General features: G+C 47.0%; 1 protein-coding gene across 16 annotated transcripts in view; it reads left to right on the top strand.

Moving 5' to 3' along the window:
* VEZF1 (vascular endothelial zinc finger 1) overlaps positions 1-25,288 on the top strand; it is a 305,190-nt gene that overhangs the window by 27,369 nt on the left and 252,533 nt on the right. For 9 of the 16 annotated variants that reach the window (XM_078679756.1, XM_078679753.1, XM_078679751.1 and 6 more), the window contains exon 2: positions 3,177-3,311. The exons of the other annotated variants lie outside the window; for them this stretch is intronic. In XM_078679756.1, the coding sequence (XP_078535882.1) occupies positions 3,177-3,311 (135 nt within the window). The remainder of the gene's footprint in view (positions 1-3,176; positions 3,312-25,288) is intronic. 16 annotated transcript variants of the gene reach the window in all.

The raw sequence follows: 25,288 nt of genomic DNA, 5'->3' as shown, positions 1-25,288 counted from the left end.
ACTCAAATTGCAATCCAGAAATTGGGACTGTAGCATTGTCTCCAAGTCTCTGCAGGGCTTAACATAACGACAGTTTCTCTTTTCTGTTGTACTGGTTTCCAAGGACCACCCATATTAATCAAGTTTGAGTTCCTTTGCGCTGGTCATAAAGTTTACTGGGGAAAGGGCCCAAAGTATTGGCAAAACTTACCTTTGCTCATTGCTGCTCCAGCAGCTGTAGTCTGAATGAATGAAAATTGAGAGTAGATCACTGGGAATACAAGTACAGAGAATATGGAAAATGTTCAGCATCTTTCTGAGATCTGGACCCAAAAACTTCTGCTTCTGGAAATTCCTGGAAATTCCTGAAAACTGAACTATTCAGTCGGTCTAAATGGCCCTTCTGGATTTTGTTGGGGCTAACATCAGCCAAGTATCACACCTTCTCTTCCTAGATCAGTTTCTTAAGACCACTTCGTGCTCCTGTCTTGTTGTGCTCTGAAGTAACCAAAAGGTTACACACCGTGCATTCCAAAAATCCAAAGGAAAGACATTGGACCTTCTGTAAATACTTATAAGGAGTCATTGATCCAGTATTTTGGCTTAATAAATTTCTCACTTGTTTTTTTTAATCAATTAGAGAGTTACATCCTCAGTGGGATCCAAACCTTGTTTTGACAGTGTTGGATTCCCAGTAGCTTTCCAATAAGCCCTTCTTCAGCTAGCTTCTGTCTGATTTGGTGCCAAAGTAGTTCTCTCTTCACTCATTCTAGTGCATCTTTTGCATTTCCTTATCAACCAGTAGATAGTTTCTGGTTTCTTCTGAATCTTTGTGATGCTTTCTTGGACAAAAGGAAATTTGCACAAATCATATGCGAGTTGAACTCAGATTTTCCTTTAATAGAAATAAGGAGTTTATACATCTCTTGTCTTTGTGATGTATGGAGGTAATGTGTTAGGTGAGTAGGGTCAGTGTTTGATTGTATTCTCTGGGGTACATTTTCATCACATAGTAGAAGTGGCCCACTCCAAAGAAATTTGTCTTTACTGCTGCAAAGTAGATGTAGCCAAGCTGAGATCTACAGTTATGGGTCACGTGCATGTGCTTTGAAAAATGTACTATTGATCATGTGCTTAGTTTGGCCAGGTGGTATTGTGCACCTTACGTTTAATGTGGCCCAAGCTATTTTTCTTAAGCTCTTTAGGATCTCATCTACCTCCCTGCTCCCATTAGTTTGTAGTGGTTTGTTGCCTAGTGTTAAGAGATGTGGAACGTTCCTTACCTGTAGAACTTCCTTTGTATTTTAAAGTGTGTGGTAGATGGGATGCGAGAATGAAGTGCCCTGTCCCCTTTCTTCTCTTTAGTCAATTTGACTAAAGAGAAGAAAGGTGAAAAGCCCATTGGTTCCGCTCCTTTTTTCACTGTGCCACAAGCTTCTTAAACTTTAACCCCTTCCGCGCTGATGACAAAGCCAGCTCGTCATGGGCGTTACCTGCGCTACGCGGATGACGAGCTGGCTTTGTCACAAACCGCGCGTTTTTCAAAAATCAGCGCACAGCGGGAAAACGCTGTAGCGCGGTAGCGGTTAAGAATGAAAGGGAGCTCATGAACATCTAGTGTTGTACAATTTCTGAGGACAGTTTGGCTCATAGACATTCAAGTTATTTTAGGGTGACTGCTGTTTGGCTAATATAAACTTGTTTGTGTAGGAAACAAACCTGTTTGCATAGATGATAGCAAAATAAAGTTAACTAACATTTGTAGGTTTTGTTTAACTAAATTGTAGATGGGCGTTTTGTGACTGTAATATTTTTTCATAATAATAGATAATAGATTTGCACTCTTTAAGACTTTTTATTAACCAGAAACTACCTGTGTGAAAGCCCTTGTAGTTTCCAGTTTGAGTGCATAATGACAATCCAACTCAGTGACAAAGTAAAATACTACTGTAATCTTATTTTATTTGATTTGGGAAAGAATGATGGAAAAATCAGCTGAGGCACAGTGAAAAATTATTTATTTTCAATAAACAATGTGATAGAAATTTGCACTTCCATAATTCGTATTCAAAGTTTAGTTGTTTGAAAAATGAAGGAAGAAATAATGAGATTTATATTCACTGGTAAAGGCAACATGTAAAAAAAGCAAATATACTACCTACATGTTTTGTGCAGACCTAGACGTACTTATTTTTTTAATATCTTTTCATTGAATTTCCAAACATATACAGTATATTGCAAAGCACATAAACAGTTGAGCCATCTTGCATTCAATACAACCGTATGGTATAAATACTATTCAGCAGGCAGGTCTTCGTTGCCAAGCCTAGCTCATACATCAGGCTAACGGCGTCATCAGTACATTATTATGATCCTACAGCAGCATCCGCTCAAGGAGGTTTGGTATTGGATAGGTCCATGATTTTGGCAAGCATTTTGCCTCAAGCAGACAAGTCCTCTACACATTTTTAGTCTCTGCAAGTGAGCTTCTTGTGCTGCTTATTTGCTAAAGCCTCCAATAAATCTGCTTTCTGACCCATTATTTATAACCTGATAATTCCTGATTAATCCCACAATCGAGAAAGTGTTTTCTGCGCCACCTAATCCCAAACAATGTTCCCATCTACTATCTTTTGATCGACACGAAGGTAAGGTTTTTGCAAAACTCCCACCCTTGCTTTCGACAATGGAGCACTGGAAAAACTTGCATATAATTTATGGTAACATGGTTTTGCAACATAGATAATATAACTCCCTTATTTTTGGGGAATAAATCTAGACGCAATATGGAGTAGAATCGATGTTCCTTGTACAACAGTCTTTTATAGAGTAGATGGATCTCTGCTTTTGAGTAATTGCATTCATGAGTTATAGCTCCTACCAATCAGCCTAGTTACGTACTAACATGTGGTTTAGAATAATATTCTCGGAAGGGGCAATCTGTGTCACATAATTTGTATGACCAAGGGGTTATGTCAGTGTTTTAAGCTTTTTTTTTTTATTGTTCAATCTCTACATGGTCAATTTGCCTCCAGTTCTAGATGAAGTGTCCATCTTTTCACTGAAAGTGTGTGAAGTTTATATCTTCAAAAACACAAAAGGTGATGGGGAGGGATGCTTGAAAATCTTCTAAACTACAGGCAGTTGCTCTGGATACCATTTCAACCCATTGTTTTTCACCCACTTTGCCGGTTTAGACAGAGGCCCGCCTTATGCAAATCAGTTCTGACTCTGCTCCACAATGGAACCCGAACTGCCAAGCAAGATTCATTCAAGAAGGGAACACCAGCAACCCAAGCCCGGTTTCGGCCTTGTTGGGCCTCATCAGTGAGGTATAGCTTGGATCCCATTATCTTGTGCTTAAAGCCTGTACCGTAGCTACCTAGTTGTCAGATATGCACCTCGAGGACTACATATAATACAGAACAAATATTTTGTCTTGCGTTAATGTTGGTAGTATGCATTGTCAATGATTTTGTGTAAAATCAAAACAATGGATGTTATTCATTCATTTATTTCATTCACACATTTTAAAACTTATTTTGTTAGGCTTTTTGGTTTGCAAGTTATCACAGTAACTTATCATTCTGCTAGATAACAATATTGAACCCACTTGATCTAATACAGTGTCTCCATTAGAACAGGCTAAGCTAAACATTGGGTCAAAGCAACTAATGCAAAGTGTGTTTCTTAAGATAAATCATATTGCCTGTTGGTCTGGCATTCCGTCTTGAGCAACAGCAAAATTATCCCATCTTGATAGCTCTGGCCCACCTACTTATATTAGCAGTCCCCAAATACAACATAACAGTAAGAACCATCCTGCTGGAGAGTAAGTAAGATTGATAATGTGCAGAATTAGTCATTACACTTGATCCCCGTAAGGGGGCAGTGTGTGTCTGATCTCTTCTGAATGACCCTTTAGCATATAGATAGGGACAAATAAAGATGGTACAAACTCAATGGCTGCTTCCAACTTGTCATTACCCGCCCCACATAAACCAAAAATGGGCAGGCTTCGCATATAAATTCCGGTATCTTGGGAGATTCTTGCCTACGCAGGTCTTGTCTCACCTCTTTCCTCCATGTTATAACCTTGCACTCCTCCCACTTATGTAGTTCCTTTCTCCACTTCCACAAGCTAGGTCCCTTGGGTGCCTTCCTGCTCACTGCCAGTTGCCACCTAGCCAGAATAAATGCCAAGCCTACAAATCGGAGTATGACGGTACTTGCCTTGCTTCGTGTGTACAACCCTAGTAAACAAGAGTGTGGCGTTGCTGTGAGTGTTCTGTCAGTAGTCCTAATAATGATTTGCATCACTGTATCCCAGTAGCTTATAAATGAGGGGCAGGTCCACACCAAATGATAGTAATATATCCCCATCAATTGACATCTCTGGTACCCAGCCTGGGCATTAGGAAACCTTAAATTTATTATTTCATGGGGGTGATATAGACTTTGTAAGTAGTAATATTGTGTGCGTTTTTTTTTTTTATAACCTAGAGTTCCTAGAAGTATTGTGTAGTATTTTAGACCACTCTGACTTAAAGGGTGTACCAGTGCCCCCAGTCCAGTGTTCCTGTAGTCCAGTCAGATAGCATTTGGATTGGGCTATCAATGCTTTACGTAACAACGTAATCACTCTATATTTGCCATCCAGTTTGCCAATAGAACTGAGACCCTAGTGCAGTGGGGGAATCCGTCTGACCCTTCTGCCACCATTTGCACATTGCCATCACTATTGTGTCATGTAGTAAGAAATGCAATGGGAAAATCTTGTGCTCCTCCATGATCTCCTGGAATCCTCTAATCGTTCCGTCCTCAAACCATCCTTTTGTCTATCCAATCATGCAACCCTACATGAGGTAGTACCAGTTATGTTGTCAAATAAATGTCCGCTGTGTATGGCCTCATGTGTGCAAGTCTTCTGTAATGCTCATATCCATGCATATCTAAGTGTCCCATTAGGATCCTCCCTCCAGGAGTTAATTTTACTGTACGGATTCAGGAGATCATGATCTGGTATTTCTGGTGACCAGCCCATTGACGTTCCCCAGTGACAATCTCTCACCCTGGCTGCCCATTGTAGCTGTGCTGCCGGGTATTTCAGTTCTCAATCCAGGACGGTGAAGCCACCCTCATCCATGGAAAGTCGAAGTTTTGCCAGTTCTGTCCTATGTCTCTTAGGCTCCCAAATCCGGTTTTACAGCAATGAATCAAACTCTTTAAGTGACTCTCTAGAACTTGGTATGGTTGACCCTCCCACCCCCCCCACCCCCCACCCGCAAAAAAAATATTTTAAAAAAATCACTCTGGGCAGTTCTCAAGTTTAGGTGGAGAGCTGCTCCAGTATAGAGCACTCTCAACACCAGCGACACTCTAAATTTGCTCTCCTCAAAAGTATGCTTGTCTATCAACGTTTTTAAGCATAGGATTAGGACAACGCCATCCACGCAGAGATAGAAAAGGACAAAGTCTTTTGCCATCTCTACAGTAAAGTCTTAAAGCATAGGATTACCACAGTGCTATGTTTATATATCTCTTAAAGACTTAGATAGAAAACCATACATTTGAGGTGAGCAAATTTAGAGATTTAGAGTCTCTCTGGTTTTGAGAGTGTTTTATACTGGAGCTGCTTCAGACCTAACTTTGAGAACTGCCCAAAGTTCTCTGCTTCTTTTTTTGGTTGCCTAATTTATGCGTCACCCTATGCCTGAAAGGAGATATTGTGTGTGTATGTATATGTGTTTGGTTGTGTGTGTATATATAATATGTGTGTGTGTGTGTGTGTGTGTGTGTATGTATACACACACACTTGCACTAGAAGCAGTAAGAATAGCATTTTAGAGTGGGCTATATTCTCAAAGCTGATAGTGGGAGTACCTGTCAGAATCTGATGCAGTTGTTCTTTGCAGACGGGGCTGCCCGAACATTACCCTTTAGCAATTGACTACTGTCTTGTAGATGCAGATACTTAATATTATACAGTTTCCACAGAAGATAGTGTTCCTTCTCCGGTTGTTCAACCCCCTGCCTAGGAATACGAACTGGTAAGACACCAGTTTTTTGTTTCTGCTTATTCTTAAAGCTGGCATTGACCTAATCAATTCAGTCCCTCAATAGCTCCCTGCAAGTCTTCCCGCTTGCCTCGGAGGTAGAGCAACTTATCATCTGCATATAGCTACAGATGCAGAGGGATACTGGTCATCACCAGACCCTGGTAACAGCCATCTTGTCTGTTCATGAGTGCCAGTGGCTTTGGAGTAAATAACCCAACTCATTAAAATTCCCAAATCAGGTTAGAAAAATAGAGTAAAATTTAATGAGCAAAAAGACACCAAGCTTGTCCCAATAGGTTAAGGGGAACTGGAGACATGAATTTTTAAAGATTTAAGTCAAAAAGCGCCTTGTAGTCGGGCACTATTGCAAAACAACATTGTGTGGTGGAACGGAAGCTAGGCTCAATTTCTGGCAGCCCGCGATGGAGCACGGTTCAAATACATCAAGCGGGTTATCTAGGTAAAAGGTTTCACCTTCAGACTTAGTCTCTAACTGCTTGGGAAACATCTTCTTGTAGCCCCTAATTCCTTAAGGCAGACTTCTGGGTAGCCGGCCTTTCTTCAGGCAAGTCCTCTTTAATGGCTGCGGCCTCTTGGATTCATGAGTCCTACTTTTTGTGTCCCTGTAGCAAGTAGACTAGAAGCCAACCACTTCATCTTTGCAGAATCTCCGGGTGCCTGCTGGTTTCAGGAGTCCTTCTAAGTCCTCTTCCAGCAGGAGTCGAGTTTTGTTTTCCATCAGAGCCTTCTTGCTGTACTGTACGATTACCCAGGATGCCCTGTTTAAAAATGGCAGGATGCAGCTGCCACCAGGCAGGCCTGTCTTCAGCTTATTTGACCACTCTCCTAACTGACTGTCAAACGTGTTTTTCTCTCCTCCTGTGGCCAGAGCCTGTCTGTCAAAGAGGGTCCTAAGATATAAATAGGAGAATCATTCCCTGCCACCTCAAAGTCAAAAGATCATGCTGAAGCTGCCCTTTGTTCTGCCAATTTTTCCTGGCTACTCCCAGATAGCTAATCCCTGCTAAAGGGCCAGCAGTTAACACCTATTGTCCTTTCCTGTGCTCCCGAGCAAGCCATGCACCTCTGAACCGGAGTTGTTAACTCTTCCAGCCAAGGATGTGTATTCCAATATCCCAACTATGATGATGTGATGATAGGTGGTTGGGAGGGGAGGTGGTAAAGCATTCTTAAGTAAGGCTGTTCTTCTCTGAGCACTGGTGCAGGTCCAGCCTGAAGCCCTAATTCCCACCCTTAATTTTGAGTGATTGTCCCCTGCCCCCACCTATGTGCCCCCCTCATCCCGGGTGCCACCGGAGGCAGGGTGACACTACTCCGCAGTTCGAGTTGGTTTATAGCCCCCCCTCCGATGCCACGTCACCACAGCGAGTGGATCAGAGTGCTGAGGGAGAAGTGAATGTGTAAATAAGAATAAGGGGCAACTCAGTAACCCTGGGTCTTGGGTAATCAAGTAATACAGAAAAACTGAGCTTTCAAAAGGGAGGGGGGATGTCTACTTGTTGGAGAGCATTATTTTAAGCATCAAAAGATAGGTTCCATTTCTAAACAAGACAGTTTGATTTACTACTTTGAGCATAGCAGCGTTCATCAGTGTGTGGGTGACTGTTACCTGTGCGCTGCGCGCTCTGCTGGGCGGGTGATATGTTAAACACTTAATTGTAAAAGTGCATCTGTTCTGACCTGGCATAGTGGTGTGACAGCGCGCACAAGCCTCGCTGCGCTTCGGCTGATCCCACCATTGTAATCTGCTCGGCTGAGCTTCAATAGCCGGGAGACATTTTACCATCACTCAGCAACGGAGTGCTGGACTCGCCCCTCCCTCCCGCCTCGTTCTGACGCCGGTGACTAGCACCGTTCGAGCAGAGGGCGTGGAGGGTCCGAGCCAGCACTTCCGGAAGCTGCCTGCAGCGCTCTAGCTGTTGGGCGCTGGGGGGGATATAAGGCACTGGAGCCTGCTCCCTCGCGTGGTAAGTGGGCAGTGGCAGTGTCCCTACCACTTCTTTGCTATAGCGCTCGTCAGCGCGTGGGTGACTGCTACCTGTGCGCTGTGCGCTTTACTCTGGTGTGTTAATTTTAAACTTTGTTTTTAAATTCACATTGTCCTGACCTGGCAGTGTTTTGATCGCCTATTGCAGCGTTCATCAGTGTGTGGGTGACTGTTACCTGTGCGCTGCGCGCTCTGCTGGGCGGGTGATATGTTAAACACTTAATTGTAAAAGTGCATCTGTTCTGACCTGGCATAGTGGTGTGACAGCGCGCACAAGCCTCGCTGCGCTTCGGCTGATCCCACCATTGTAATCTGCTCGGCTGAGCTTCAATAGCCGGGAGACATTTTACCATCACTCAGCAACGGAGTGCTGGACTCGCCCCTCCCTCCCGCCTCGTTCTGACGCCGGTGACTAGCACCGTTCGAGCAGAGGGCGTGGAGGGTCCGAGCCAGCACTTCCGGAAGCTGCCTGCAGCGCTCTAGCTGTTGGGCGCTGGGGGGGATATAAGGCACTGGAGCCTGCTCCCTCGCGTGGTAAGTGGGCAGTGGCAGTGTCCCTACCACTTCTTTGCTATAGCGCTCGTCAGCGCGTGGGTGACTGCTACCTGTGCGCTGTGCGCTTTACTCTGGTGTGTTAATTTTAAACTTTGTTTTTAAATTCACATTGTCCTGACCTGGCAGTGTTTTGATCGCCTATTGCAGCGTTCATCAGTGTGTGGGTGACTGTTACCTGTGCGCTGCGCGCTCTGCTGGGCGGGTGATATGTTAAACACTTAATTGTAAAAGTGCATCTGTTCTGACCTGGCATAGTGGTGTGACAGCGCGCACAAGCCTCGCTGCGCTTCGGCTGATCCCACCATTGTAATCTGCTCGGCTGAGCTTCAATAGCCGGGAGACATTTTACCATCACTCAGCAACGGAGTGCTGGACTCGCCCCTCCCTCCCGCCTCGTTCTGACGCCGGTGACTAGCACCGTTCGAGCAGAGGGCGTGGAGGGTCCGAGCCAGCACTTCCGGAAGCTGCCTGCAGCGCTCTAGCTGTTGGGCGCTGGGGGGGATATAAAGCGGATGTGTTGCAGGCAGCGCAGCGGACGAGCGCAGCGGGCGCGGCGAAGGCGCGCCGGAGTTGCGCCTGAGTTAAGCCCGTCTGCGCCCGTCCGCGGCCGATTGCGGCCCAGGGCCAGAATCCCTGGTCCTCCTGCAGCAGATATTCGCTGGAGTCGAGAGGAACTACTTCTCCTCCGCCATGGTCATCTGGCACCTTGCTCACATGGCATGGAGGCGGACAAGAGTGTGGACTGCAAATACTGCGGCTACACCTTTTGCACAGGGCAAATTACAATCAGTGCCCGCCATCCTTTGATGTGTGGTCTACTAAATGTCCGCTCCCTGCGAAAGCATTGTCTTGATATCCAGGATCTCCTTGCTGAAAAGCGATGGGACCTACTCTTCCTCACAGAGACCTGGCTGGACTCGGATTCCATGCCGGAAATTATCGAGGCCATCCCAGAGGGTTATTGCTTTCAAAGATTAGACAGACTTAGAGGGAGAGGTGGGGGCATCGCCATAGTGGCGAAACAGGAATACCAATGCCAGCTTGAACGCACCACTATTGAAGGTAGTGAGGCGGGTGTCTTTTCCATCTCTCTGAATGGCAAGTCCACCTTAAAGGGTTTTCTGATTTACCGCCCGCCGGGCTCCCCCACGGCTTTCATTGAGAAACTTGTGGAAGCTGTTACCGAAGCTGCCCTGAACACTGACAGGTTTCTAGTTTTAGGTGACTTGAACATACACCTGGATACTCTGTCAGATAAAACAGCTATCGACCTCTGTCTTACAATGGCGAATCTACAATTTGAGCAGAAGGTGCAGCATCCTACCCATAACCTGGGTCATCTTCTTGACCCAATTTTTGCTAATTGGAGTCAAGTGGAAGCATGCACACCGGTCCCCATTCCATGGACTGACCACCATCTTGTTCCCTTTATCATAGGGAATCAAGAACCTGCTCCAATTGACCATCTAGCTGATAATCATCCTAGAAGGAGATGGGCAGCATTTTCCCAATCCGCATTCAATTTGGCTCTCACGGCCAAAGGTCATCCTGGCGGAATAGGTGTGGCGGAGATCAATTCCAACCTAGACCAGCGCATTACAGAGGCCTTGGATCTGGTTGCCCCACTTGGAGCGGCCATATCGGGGGGCCGAGCAAAGAGATCTGCCCTCTGGTTTAATGCTGAAATGCGGGTGGCAAAAGCTGCGTGCAAAAGGGCTGAAAGGCTATGGAGAGTGGCATATGATGCCTCCGCTAAAGCAGAGTATACTAGCCGAAGGCGTAGTTATCATAAATTACTACGGAAGGGCAAATCGGCGTACTTTTGCACTAGGATTGAAGGAGCTGAGCAGTCTACCAAAGAACTCTTTCTAATTTATAAATCCATCACCATAGGCAAGTCTGCTGTATGCCCCCCGAAACTCTGCACGGTGGAGGGCTGCAACCGTGTCGCAGAGTTTTTCACTAACAAAGTCACTCACCTCTACAATTCCTTTCCCCGACAGGCTTCTAACGTTCCCATATGGGGGAAGGGTGTGGAAAAGATGGGAGCTCAACAGTTTACCTCCTTCCTTACCCCGCCCACAGAAGAGCTGATTCGCATCTGCGGGTCAATTAAATCTGGCTCCCCAAGAGACCCAACGACCCCCAGTCGGCTTAAGGGCAGCCTGCAGGTTCTCGAACCTTATGTTCGTAACCTGCTTGATTCCTCTTTTCTGTCCCAGAATGTCCCCAAGGCCTGGAAACGGGCGGTTGTCCTCCCCCTGCAAAAAAAGGCCAATGTGAATTTTGAGAAATTCGACAATCTCCGCCCCATTTCCCTTCTGCCTTACATGGCCAAAATAGCGGAGAAAGTTGCCAATATGCAACTGATGCAGTTCGTGGAGGAGGCATCGCTACTCCACGATTCACAATTTGGCTTCCGTCCCCGCCACTCAACGGAATCTGCACTTTTGGCGGCAGTGGAGGCACTCCGCCAGGGCGTGGATGAGGGCCAGACTATGGCCCTGATCCTACTCGACCTGAGTGCAGCATTCGACACTGTAGCACATACCATCTTGCTACAGTGTCTGAGTGAAGGAGGGGTCACAGGTGCTGCACTTGGTTGGATTAAGTCCTTCCTGTCTGATAGGTGCTTCCAAGTCCGGATGGGTGAGTGCTATTCGAGGGAGATCGAGTTGGGCCAGGGCGTACCACAGGGTTCGTCCCTGAGCCCGACTTTATTCAATATCTATGTCTCCCCGTTAGCAACCATCGCGGAAGACCACGGTATACACCTTGTGTCCTACGCCGACGACACGCAGTTGGTCGTCTCCCTATCTCGCTCCCCTGGCCTTGCGGCGGACATCTTCAGGAACTGCATGCAAGATCTTGCAGCCTGGATGTCCGCACACTGTTTAAAACTAAACGGCAGCAAGACCGAGGTGATCGTGGTGGGGGGCGGGCCTTCTGCGTGGTCGCCTGCGTGGTGGCCATCCTGCCTGGGTGAGGCCCCCACACCTAGCCTGGAGGCCAAGAATCTTGGCATGTGGCTTGATAATGACCTTGCCTTTAGCCCGCAGGTTGGCCGGGTGACGGGGGTGTGTTTCGGTGTCTTGAGAACTCTGAGGAAGGTTTTAGATCTGCTCCCCCTCTCGGCTCGTAGGACGCTGGTGCACGCCCTGGTCACCTCGCGCCTGGACTATGGTAACCTGCTCTATCTGGGGGCTTCAGGCAAGGTCATGGGGCGCCTTCAGGTGCTCCAAAATGCTGCAGCCAGGCTTGTGCTAAGACTCCCGAGAAGGTCTCCCTCTAGGCCCGCTCTCCAAGTTCTCCACTGGCTTCCAATGGAGAAGAGAGTTGAGTTTAAGGCCCTCTCCACGTGCCATCGCATTTTGAGTGGCAAAGCCCCTGGGCCACTTCAGAGTCTGGTGTCTCACTATGAGCCCACCCGTGATCTACGGTCCTCTCGGACGGGACTACTTGTGGTGCCCAGAGTTAGGAAGGCACGGATGGGAGGGAGGTCCTTCAGGTACCTTGCGCCCAAGTGCTGGAATGCCCTGCCCCTAGACCTCCGTCTTGAGCCATCTGAGGCCCTGTTCAGGAAAAAATTAAAAACTCACCTTTTTAGCAGATAGCACCTGGGTAGGGGGGGATGGCAACTGCTCACTTACCATAGCGCGGGGACACGCCTTCTGGCGTCACCAGGCGCTTTAAAAATGTCCAAATAAAATAAATAAATAAATCAGAAAAAATCTGAGCAAAGCGATGATACACGGCAGCTGAAACCAATTCAGGGAGCAACTTGCAGGCTCTATTGGGGGCGGAGCACTAGAGGTCCTCCAGTGCCTTTTGAGGGACCACTGACCATCTGGATTTGGCCGCAGAGTGCAAATGCTGCCACAGAAACATAGGGTCATGTGGAAAGGAATCTCTGCATATTGGCAGGGAGGTGTATGGGCCGACGTGAGCTGGAGCGTGGCTCGGCACCACGCACTGGTGTGCAGCGGGAGGACAAACCGGACTCCTGATGGTGGTTCGCGGGGAAGCAGGGGGCATGGCCGTGCTGGAGGCAGCCTGCGCGCCTCTGCAGCCGGTGGAACCCTTGTATTTTTGCTGCTATATCGGGCCTGCTGCGGCTTCCTGAGGTAGTGTGGCTAGAACATCTGCCTGGAGGAGGGGCTTACATTGAGACATGCAGTGCGAAGAGCAACCGCGCATGGAGGATGGCAGCTATGTAGGGGGTGAGCTTTGAGCCCGGAGTGAAGGGAGGTACGTTTGGATAACCAGTAAAGAGTCCCAGGACTTCCTCTACAGTTAGTTGCCGAGTGCAGACCCTGGCAGCTGATGGACGTGAGCGATACCTCGTCTAGCCACGAGGAGTGAATCCCATCCCCCGGAATGCTGGGGTACGAGGAGCATTGCAGTGGTGCGGTGGTATGCTGTAACGCTTGTTTGCATGGCTGGGGTGGGCACTGGGATCCCGCATAGAGTCTCGGGGTGTGTGAAGGTCTCCATTGGTGGACGTCATATGTGAGGAGTATAAAGCAGTCTGCTCATCCTTACAAGACCTGAGGCACTGGAACGGGATACTTCATTCGAGAAGTTGGTCGGGTGGTGGAGGCCATCTCATTGCCTCCTGTTAGACAGGAGGCGTTGAATTGGACGTCCGTATCACACTGCACATATAGGAATTGGGGGTGGGGAAGTTGAAGGGCATCTTCCTGAAAGACTCCTCTATACTACTGGCACAGGGTACTCAGTGTGCAGCGGCTGATGGGGCTGCTACCCATTTTACCTGGAGTACTATTGGAGAAGCACTGGCAATTAAGGACGTTCTGCTCTGCAGAGCGGAGGTTCCCTGAAGCTTCTGGTTTCAGACATCTAGCTAAAGTTTAGGATGATGGCTATACAAATAGACCTCTTGAGAGCCCTGAGCCTACTCGGAACTTGTTGCAGCAGGTGGATTCTCATATGCTGAGGGTTAGCAGTGGTCTGATACTTTTGTCGTCCGCCACTCGGAGGCCCTGTAACGCCTAAGGGAAAGATATTGCCTGACTGTGCGACCTGTGGGAGTTTGGGATTGGTGAGAAGGATCATGGTCAAGCCCCTCAGTCAAACGTGCTGTCGAGAAACAGAACTTGCAGGAGGGTAGTTTGTTACTGGTCACCCAGCATGTCTCTCTGCCTGACACGTTACAACTCCACCTGGATAAATTATTGGCTGCTATCACCGCCTCTAGGGGGTTTGTATGAAAAAATAATGGAAACGGTGGTGTTGGACGTGAGTCTGGTGCGAGCAGACCAGAGAAAGATTGCGTTCAAGGGTGATAGCTAGCAAAACGTCCCTATCGAAGTTTGTGCCCACGTTTAATTGGAGGGGCCGGAAGTTCTGGATATGATTACATTTTTAGAACCCTGGCTCTGTGATGAATTAGCGTATGAAGCTTTGTTGTCGGTCTTCGCGTGGGAGAGGGCGCATGGGTTTTCAGCAAGAAAGCTGTAGTCTGGTCTTTCACTACGAGCAGTGATGGCTAAACTTCTCCATTATCGAGACCGGAGTACGGTCCTGCAAAAAGTTTGTGACCTTGGAACCTACAAAATTGACAATGACATAGTGTCTGTTTCCCCAGACTAAACTTGCCTTGTCCAGAAACAAAGGGCATTTGTCCTGGCCGTGTTCCCGGCTAGGTTAAAGGTCCTAGTTGATGGACCTCCACGTTTTTGCTGACCCCATGGAGTCCTGGGATTGGCTTGACTTTATAAAGCGGGACGTGACACGTCCTCTTCTGTCCATCCTGGACTGACGCAGTAGCAATGTCCAAAATAGAAAAAGAACATACAGCGACGAGTTTAAAAGCCGACCGATCTCAAACGGAACGGGATAGCAGAACAGCAGCACTTCCGGCAGCGAAAGCAGTTAACAAGACTGGGGACCTGGGAGTGACAGTGAGATTATTTGGGGACTTGCATTGACGGACACAGATTTGCTATTCACCCTGGGGGAGGTGTTTCCTGTTGTCAGACTGCAGCTGAACTGTAATGTTAAATGACGTATGGGGCTTTCTATGGTTGTTTGTTGGACTATGGAGTACTCCATTTGAAACGTTGGATCCCAGGATGCGACCCAGGGTGGGTGATGTATCTGAGAAATGAGATCTGGGGATATTGCATTATCTTTTGGGTTGTTATTGATGTGCTGGTTTTACTGTTATGCATATTGTTGTTGACCTCTTCTCTGCAGACATAGATGGGTGGGCGTTGTGAGGGGGAGGGGCCCATGGCTGGACTGGTGGGGGCAGTTGTGACTGCAATTAACTGCCCCCTCACAGTGTGAATGCTGTGTGGCGCAAACATTATTTAAATTGAACTGTGGATGGGGCGATCTAAGTTGGTTGGTTGAATTGTGCAGACCCCGAGGGACGCAATGGACTCGAGGTATACCCCCGAATGAGTGAGGTCTATGAGAATTTGCATGGGGGATGCTACATTATTTCTTTGGTTGTCACTGTTTATTTTGTTCATTCTAAGCATATCTCCTTTGACCTGAACTTTATAGAACTTACTGAGCAGGGTTTTCCCTTTTTTCTTTTTGAAGGGGCTATGGCTGGACCTGCAGGGGCATTCACAGTAGTAACTGCTTACCCCCACACAATATGTGTTCTGAGAGGAGCTGTCATTAGTAGAGATAGTTTAAAGCTTGGTTGTTGGACAGGAGTCCTTTGTATCTCAGCCCTTGGGTTGGAGAGTTGAGTTTGCTGTGTGAGAATCTGGGTTGCAGCACTGGGTATGTTTGGAGGAGGGCCGGACTCTGCCTGGTATGCCATCAGGAGGGTGGGTGTTGGATCATCAGGACTATAAAGTTTGCGTTTGGGGAATCACGCCTGGAGGAAGAAGGTGTTATTTAGCATACGCCATGGCAAGTGGCAATACTACTTTCACAGTAAATACATGGAATGTGCGAGGCCTGGGATCCTCAGTTAAGAGGTATTCGCTCCATGCTTAACACCAGCGACTGGTAGCCCATATCATTTGTTTTCAAGAGACTCATTTAGCAGAGACTGAGTATATTAGATTGCAAAGAAGTTGGAGGGGAAGATTTTCGATACAGAAATTTCTGCCTTCGTCTGTGGGGGTCCTGGAATGGGTTAGAGCTAGAGTGCAATTTAAAGCAACCTCTATTACCATGGATAAGGTGGGTTTGTAGGTTCTGGTGTCTGGGAGATTTGATGACCAGGAGGTGTGGATAGGGAGTATCAATGCCTCCAACCAAGTTCAGCTGGAATTCTTCCATTCACTATCTTCCAAGCTCCGAAAGTGGACTCTGAATGCATGATATTGGTTGGGGATTTTAACACTGTGTTGGATGCTGTTGGATCTCTCCCTTCCACTGCTTGCATGGGCACCAGCTCACAGAATCTCAAAAGGAATGGTTGCATAATTGGTCCTTTGAGGATGTATGGAGATGGCAGCATGGGAAGGAACAGGAATTTCTTTTTATTCTCCAGTTCATGATGTTAATGTCCACCTAGATCAGACGACCAATATCTGTATTGCATTTTCAACTTCTGAGTTCCTAGGACGAACACACTTGTGTGCTGCTTTCTGCTGGGGATGGAGTCCTTCGCTCATCCCACAGTGGACGCTCCAACCGAATATAATATTGGTCCCTATTTTCCGAGATTCGTTGGCAACTCGCATTATAGAGTATTTTTGAAGTGAAGGGGGTTCTGCCTCTGGGACGATAACTAAATGGGAAGCATTTACAGTGGATTTAAGAGGCTTTTGCTTAGGGAAGAGGGTGGGCATACGAAAGGAACTGGAGATGGCATAAGTGGATTTGTAAAGGCAGTTGCGTTGTTAGGATAAAAGAGGCTGTACATGATGGGATAAAGAGTCAGGACTTATCACAGTGTCCGGAGAGTTATGCGGGTCTGATTGAACAGCCGAGATGACACAATTATTAGTCATACCCTTTAAGAACTTCTGGTGAGGAGGCTCCTTGTCTAGACTAATAAGACCTGAACTGAGGGCTTCCCCCATTTCCTGTATTCAGACATCTGATGTGGGTATGGGTTAATCCCAGGAGGCTATTGATGATGCTCTATATTCACTATTGTGAACTATATAGCAGTCCTAGATTAGTAAGACCTGAACTTTGTTGCTCCCCCATATTGTATATTCAGACTTCTGACGTGGGTATGGGTTATTCCCAGAAGGGTATTAATTATGCTTTTTTAGTATTATAAATGACTGTATAGCACTCCAAGAGAACTGGTTGATGAAGTTTCCGAGAGATTTTTGAAGCAGACTCAGATTTCACAACTAGCAGGGGGGCAAAGAGAAGCTGAGGGGGGGCATTTCACAATGGCTTTAATTTGGGGAGTAATTAAGGATTTGGCCAATGTAAAAACCCCAGGGGTGCATGGCCTATCTGCAGAGTTGTGCAAACAGATTGTTGGCACATTGGTCCTGAGGTTGCATAAGTTGTATGAGTAGGCCTGGGATAGTGGCTTACTATTGGAAACCACCAGAGAGGCCCTGATAGTCCCTCTCCCTAAGCCGGGACAGGATGGGGTGACGGTCCAGTCTTTTCAACTGCTGTCTATGCACATGGTAGACTATATTCTTAGCAAGATACTGGCCAACTGACTTTGTACTCATATGTTCAACCTGTTCTACCCAAATCAAAATTGTTTTATTCTTGCTAGAAACACCTCGTTGAATCTTCGAAGGTTGTGTAGAGTTTTAGAAGAAACTGATGGCCATTGATTCCCGAATGTCTCCATAGCCTCCCTGGGCCTGGAATAGGCATTTTAATCCATTATCTGTGACTTTTTGAGCCCCGGCATACACCAAATAGGGCAGGGCAGAGTTTTAATTACATGGGTGACGATACTTTATACTGAACAGAGCGATAATGTGCACATAGGGTGGTTAATTTTCCCTAGTTACAGGTCTTATCGGGGACATGTCGATGGTGCACACTCTGAACCCTATTGTTTGCACTCACAATTGAGCTGCAGTGGCCCAGATAGATGGAATAGTTAGAGGTATCCTGTGTCGGTATAACCCACAGGTAATTTAATTATATGCAGGCGAACAACTCCTTTTTAGATCTTGCCTAGTGACGCAGCGCATGTGCTATCCGCCTTGGCGAGATCCGTTGTAGTGGGTTTTGCATCCGAAGGGTGACAGGAGATGTGCACGTACCCGGACAGCCGTTGTGCACACTCACGGCGTGTCTTCTCCGGCGATCTCCGTTTGCGCCCGAACGGCAGATATGCACGCTCACGGCGTCTCATGCGCTCCCACCATGCTTTTGCGCTCAAATAATGCCCCCGCTGCACACATGACACACTAGTGACCATAATAACGTGATGGCTTTGTTCCTTTACAGCTCACATGCCTAGAGTGACATCTAAAGATATTGCTGATCGATTTATTCATTTTTTTTAAACTCACACTGCTACGTTCTCTCTGTGACTTATGTGATATGAATTATTGTAATGCCTGCAGCTCGCAAAACACGTCCCGACCGCCATAATGATTCTACCACAGAGGTGGATGTGCGTGGCTGGCTCTGCAGCCGCCTAGCAGTCCTGTGCAGCCAGTGTGGAGTGTCCGATGATCTGGACTGTTGCAGCGCTGCCCGGGACTGTGCCAGTGCAGTTGTCAGCTGACCCATACCGTCAGTGGAGTTCACAGCTGTAACAAAGTAAGTGACGTGTCACTTACTGTTTCTTCTCCGACTCCCTGACAGGCTCTCCGTGAACAAACTGTAGGAACCGCAGCAGGCCCGGGCAATGATCCCTCAGAGCATCAATATCACACACGTCAAGCAAGCCGAGCGCCTCTCTAAGTGACAGTTCCTTAAGCTCTTTTAACAGTACATGTTTTGTGGGTTGGAGCTCCCCGTGTTAGTTTTGGCCCTAGGGTGGCAACTTTATTTGTTTGGCCTCTAGTTAATATCCTGCTGCGCAGTGCGGTTTGGTCCATTACGTCTTGAGCAATTTTATAGATAGCCAAACTCAACCAGAAGGTGGTGCTGCAGCGCTTATTTGTAATGAGATAAGGCGCCTGTAATGTGCGCTCGCTAATAATCGAGGCCTTGGCTCCTCGGTGGGCCAACACCTCGGCTTGTTAAAGCGCCTCACCCCAGGAACCAGGCACAGTGCGCGCGCTGAACTCACCAATGTTGACAAACTGAATCCTCCAGCACCTGACCTCCCAGTGGCGTTTCTACACCGTGCATGTTCAGCACAGGCTGTTTAGTGGCATTTAATTATATCCCTGCCTCGCGTGCAGCAGACTTCAGGAAGTCTGGTAAAAACGCGGGGCTCAGCTTTCTTCTTTCTGCCTCTGCAACCAAGGTTTTCCCAGTTTTAGGACATACTGTGACATTACTTTTCCCCAGTTACCACTGAGAAGTGCATGCAGGAGAGTTTGCTATGGGAATTTCAATGCAAAATAAACATTTTGGATCTGGAGTCCACTAACTCCCTCCCTCGTCCCAAGATCATCAAACATACGTAATAATATTGTGTTTTTAGTGTGTATTTTGGAAGGCTTCAGGTAGATACATCACAGAGGACTAACGTTAAATGCAGTACAAAAATTTATTTTCTATGGTTGCTTTGTGCAAGCACTAGTTAGTAATTGGGACTGGGGATAGAATGCCATTTATCCAGTATTGGGGTATCTTTCATAGATTCACATGCTTAGAATCATCCCCGCCGACGAGGTGGGAGTCTCGCGGTACAATAAAATATATACATTATAGTAATAATAACATTACACCATAGGCTATAGTAGATAGCAAAGTCACTACACTAGCCTATCTTGGTCCTTTTGCAAAAAGAACCAAACTTGAAAGCTAGCCAATCAGGCATCAGCCCCTCCTAGAACCTCCCCCACAGAGAGGCAAACTCTGATTTTCTACCACACCTCGTGTGTTAGGTAGTCTCCCTGAGCTCTGCTCAGTTTTTTTCCTCCAGCTTTACTTCTTTGAAGAAAATATGTCTGATTCGAAGAAGAGTTTGTTTTTGGCCTGTTCTTCATTTGGAAAGAAGAGACTACACTTTGAGGACCCACATAAGGAGTGTATCTATTGTCTCTACCCAGCACACAAGGTAAAGGAATGCAGGATTTCTAGAACCTTCCTTGCCAAGACTTTGAAGGATAGAGAGGGTCATCTGCTGGTTTGGTTTGGTTGGAGAAGTTGAAGGCTTCATCTGAAGTGGTTTCTGAAGGTGAAGAAAGTGTCAGTCCTCAAGTGTCCACCCCTGTGTCCAAGAAGAGGGATAGATCCGGAGATCCTCCTGAGAATCTAAGTAGGACCTTGAAATCATCCTCTTCTGAAGTGGGGCACTCTTCCTCAAAAAAAGTCTCTTCTGAGGTAAAATCAAGAGATAAGGTGAAAGTTTCTCAGAAGACTACCTCAAAATCTCTTCAAGATCCTCCGAGGAGTAGAACATCTTCGTCGACGAAAAAATCAACACAGAAGGTGAGTGGATCTTCATCGTCGAAGGAAAGTATACCGTCGACGAGATCCCCGTCGACGGCATCGACGACGAGTGTCCATACACCGTCGACGACTCGTATCATGTTGACGCCGGCTTCGTCGACGATGCCTCCACCGTCGACTACAGTTATCCCATCGACGACGCTTCATGTTCTGTCGACGAGCCCGCCGTCTATGACGCTACTGTCGACGAGCCATCTGTCGAGATGTTACCGTCGACAATACTACCGTCTACTATCTCACCGTCGACTATGATTATGCCCTCAAGCCAGTGGTTCAAATGCCTGCTTCCTTGCTTCAAGATCTGACGGCAATGCTGAAGGACTACAGTAGTCGTTTTCCTCCAGCTCCAGCTGTAAAGAGGGAATAAAAATTATGAAAACTCCATTCTCTGTTCCGGCAATCCTCCCTAGGATTGACAAAAAGTACAAAGCGCCGTAGGATGCACCAGCCTGCCTTTCAGGTCATCCTAAAGCTGACTCTGTTATTTCTCAGGTAGCACAAAGAAAATCAAGGAACCCCTCCGCTGCAATAACAGCTCCTCCTGACAAGGATATAGGCAAACTATTTACCACAATGGCGGGTGCTACTGTTTGAGCAACAAATTGTTTTGCCATTTAACTGGTCGGACATCTCGCCCATATAGAAGATCTGCCAGATAAGAGAATGGAGGCAAGAAAAATTCTCATGGAGGGTGAAAGAGCCGCTTCCGAGATCATTGATATCTCAATGGATATTGCATCTCTTGGATTCCGTCAACTAGCAGGAGCGGCTACTCTGAGAAGACAGGGCTGACTGAAAGCCACGAGTTTTCGCCCAGAGATCCAGACGGAAATCCTGGACATGCCTTTTGATGGCGATCTCTTGTTCGGTAAGCATATTGATGATGCACTACAACAGACCCTCCAGGATTTCGCGATTTGCAGCGAAATCGGCACTTTTAAAAAAAATGCCGCGATTTTTACAAAAGTGCCCGCGAAATCGGCACTTTTGTAGAAATCGCAGCATTTTTACAAAAGCCGCTATATCCTGGGGGTCTGCATTGTACAAAGAGGATTGCGAAAGAAAGCTTTTAATTATAATTTGGAAACAGACAACCACCTATGTCTAGCGCTCCAAGGGGTGCTTGAAGGCGCCTATGAATGCTTCGAGTCTCTGTGCAAAGGGAAGCAGCTGTCACTACACCACTGGAGTCGTGCTATCCAGGCTGATGAAGGCTGATAGCCAGAAACCGGTCCTTGGATGCTGGATTCCGGTCTGGGAAAGACATGGCTTGGTAGTTCGGACTGGACTGTTCCCATGAGGCACAGGGTCAGAGCTGATTTGCATATAGCCAGTGTCTAACCCAGGGTGGTGTGGAGTGCAAAAAAACGATGGATTTAGGCCCAGATCCTTGTACTGGGGTGAATGTATGACATTGTTCTACATTCTGTCCATCAACTGTGTTTTTTGAAATTTCACCACGTATGCGTTTTTTTTATTTAGATAAGGCTGAATGTAAGCCTGCATTGCGTGTTTGTTTATCTTTTGCAGATAGCACCAACTTTCAACTACATCGCCTCTTGACACTTCCAAAGGCAGCTGGTTCCCAATTTCACAAGAGGGACGGTAGAATAAGGGAGAATTGCCACGTTCCTAGCATAACTCACTGATCTGCCATTGGTATGTCAAGCGCAGCGTCGGGGAATTTTTTTTGCAAGTGCGGTTTTGAAATATTAGAATGGAAACCGAAAACAATAGTCCCGGGGGAGTTACTAAACGAAACGGGCGCCTACCTGCCAGGCCCGGAGGGTCGGGTGTGGAAAGGACCCAAGGGAGGGAGTGTGAGAAACTTCAGCGCACGAGTTGGTCTCATATCAACGACATCTCTTTGTGGGTGCCCGGAGCAGCTCGTGGCACTAACCCCCGCCGAGCTCCCAAGGGAGGCCCCATCCTACCGCCGCTGTCCGGGTGCAGGAATCCCAGAAGACGCGCCGAAGTGCCTAAACCTGGCCTTAAACGTGCTCGTTGACCTCCAGTGAGACAGCCCCGGAGCCAGTGTACGGCCTTTGCGGGGATTACTTGGGTCAAAGCAAGGTGTTCATTGGCGAGCCAAGAACCCTTATGCCATTATAAAAGGCAAGGATAATCTGGAAGGCCCCCCTCGCCCCCCACCCCGGTTTTGCACTCACCTCCTCAGGCATAGCAGCAGGCCAGCAGCAGGCCCCTCAAAGGCAGGCGCACCCTCATTCTCCTCCCAGTCACAAGTCCAACAGCTGGCCTGGCTACAGCCAACACACTTCCAAGCTCCTTCGCGGGGTCTGTGCATGGGGGTCCTTTCAACAAGGGTCTGTTTCTTAAGCATGATTTTATTATTCCCGGAGCCAGTTACCCTCTTGAAACATGATCCCTTACAGAGCCGACGGGGAGCAAGATACAATAAAATATGGACAGGAAAGAAATATTCCTTCCTAGTTGTAGATTTGCTGTGAAGCTGCAGCAGCCCATAATTGTGAAGCACACGCTTGAGGGAAACAAAATGTCTACATTGTAAAGGAACCGAATATACATAGCTTCATGTTGTTAAATAACTAAAAAAAACTAAGATATCTGTGTTTGTTGTAGGAAAAATGGCCACATAAAATGCTGCAAAATTGCCGCTAAATTTCCATATTTGTGCTGCTAAATTTCCATTTTTGTGCCGCTAAATTTGCGAATCCATGCCGCTATATCCTGGCGGGGTCTGACTACAAGAGATAAAGAAGGACACAGAGACCGCAAGATCATTGGGTTTCTTGCAATATCGGAAGACACCCTTTCGAGGAGCAAGGGGTAGAGGTTCCTACTGCTTTCGAGGAGGCTACCAGAAATACCAACAGCAGGGGAATCAGGGTTGATACGGATATTCGTACCAGCAATATCAGCAAACCCACAGAAACTCTCCAACGGCCGCCTATAGGCAACAGGGCAAGAAGCGTCAACCTCAAGGCAGAGATATTCCTATTGCACCTGCTTCAGACATGACTCAAACATTCAAGATTACTATTATTTCCCAACATTTCAACAATTGGAGTAAAATAACAAAAGACAAATGGGTATTGGACATTACAAAATTCGGACACACCCTGAAGTTCACCAAATACCCCCCCCCATCCACCTCTAAAGAAGAATCCACCACATCTTTCTCTACTCAGGAAAGAAGTAACATCAATATTGTTAAAAGGGGCGCTAGAAAGAGTCCCTCACTCTCAAGCAGGAAAGGGATTCTATTCTCGTTTTTTCCTGATAAAGAAAAAGTCTGGGGATTGGAGGCCGATCTTAGACCTGCATATGCTAAACAAATACTTACAAAAGAAATCCTTTCGCATGGTAACACTTCAAGAAATTCTTCAGCTTCTGGACCATGCGGATTTCATGACAACCTTGGATCTCGAGGATGCGTATTTTCATATCCCTATTCACCCCAAACATCGAAAGTTTCTGAGATTCACTGTGGCAGGTGCACATTTCCAATTCAAAGTCCTTCCATTTGGTCTGCGCTCAGCTCCAAGAGTCTTTACCAAATTTCTAGCTCCAGCAGCAGCTCATCTCAGGTTGCAAGGAATCCAACTATTCCCATATCTGGACAACTGGCTACTAAAGGCTCCTTCCCTTCGCCACGCTTCTCTTGCAACAACCAAATGCCTGCAAATGTTTCATTCGCTGGGCTTCTCGTTAAATGCTCAAAAGTCAAACTCTATCCTTCTCAAGTGATAGTTTCTGGGAGAAAGGTTAGACACTGTTCAAGACAAGGCATTCTTATCCACAGACAGAATATCTCGTCTTCTCTCTCTAGCATCGAACCTCCTAAAAAGAAAGTTCGCTTCAGTTAGAATGATCAAATCTTTTCTGGGGATTTTGTCGTCAGCAATTCTGCTAGTGCCTGAGGCGCGGCTGAAGATGAGACCAATTCAAGAGGAGCTGGACAATCAGTGGCTCCAGATCTCCGGTTCATTCGACGACATGGTCCGAGTAACTCCAGTTATGAAAAACGTTTCCTGGTGGAGGTGTTTCAAGAATGTCTCAGTAGGGCTCACTATTCAGCCTCCAGTTCCGGATTTTATCTTCACAACAGATGCTTACCTGGAAGGTTGGGGTGCGCATCTTCAAGACCTAAGCCTAACAGGGAAGTGGCCTTCAGCAATGGCGACAATGCACATCAACTTTCTGCAACTTTGAGCAATTTCACTGGCCCTGCATTCTTTTCTACCTCGTCTCCAAGGATCTACAGTTCTCATCAGGACCGACAACACCACCTGCATTCATTACCGAAACAAGCAGGGTGGTACAAGGTCTCAAATTCTGTCCCAGGAAGCTCAAAACATCTGGAAGCGGCTTCTCCAGCACAATATCACTATCAAAGTGGAACATCGTCCAAGGGTTCGAAATACCTGGGCAGATTCTCTCAGCAGGACAAAGAAATCGTGTCACGAATAGGAGCTGGATCAAACAATACTAGACAATGTCTTTTGAAGGTGGGGCAAACCAAATCTGGATCTCTTTGCCACCAAAGACAATCGGAAGTGCCTGTTCTTCACAAGTTGGGAGCCGGAGAGAGGTTCATGGGGAACGCTTTCCTGATGAGATGGACGGGAATCTTTGCATAGGCATTCCCTCCTGTTCCTCTGATCCTGAGAATTCTGCACAAAATGAAGATGGAACCATGCTGCATGATTCTGATTGCACCAAAATGGCCACGTCAGCACTGGTTCACAGAGCTTCTCCTTCTCTCCAAGTGCAAGCCATTCCACCTTCCGATGCTGCCGGACCTATTAACAATGAGCAAGGGTCAGATTCTTCATCCTTGCCCAGCTCAACTACATGCTTGGTTCCTGGACTCACAGATTTCAGAGACGTAGACTTACCTCAAGAATGCAGGGACATTCTAAATAAAGCAAGAGCCCCTTCAACATTACGGACCTATGCCTTAAAATGCAAGAGATTCTGTTACTGGTGTTCTAACAGCAGCTTGCATCCGAAGGAATGTCCTCCCGAAAAGTCGGGTCTAACGTTCGCATCGGTTACATTGTATTTAGCTGCTATTTCTACATACAGAAGATCTTCTGGGATGGCATCACTCTGCTCCAATCGCTCCATTAAGCAGTTCCTGAAGGGACTTTTCAGAACTTTCCCACCTATTAGAGCTCCTCCTCCGGAATGGAGACTGAAT

Source organism: Lissotriton helveticus, chromosome 3_1, assembly GCF_964261635.1.
Source record: "Lissotriton helveticus chromosome 3_1, aLisHel1.1, whole genome shotgun sequence".
In the NCBI taxonomy this organism is placed as follows: Eukaryota; Metazoa; Chordata; class Amphibia; order Caudata; family Salamandridae; genus Lissotriton; species Lissotriton helveticus.
The sequence above is the reverse complement of the archived record's forward strand: the minus strand, read 5'-3'. Positions and strand labels throughout refer to the sequence as shown.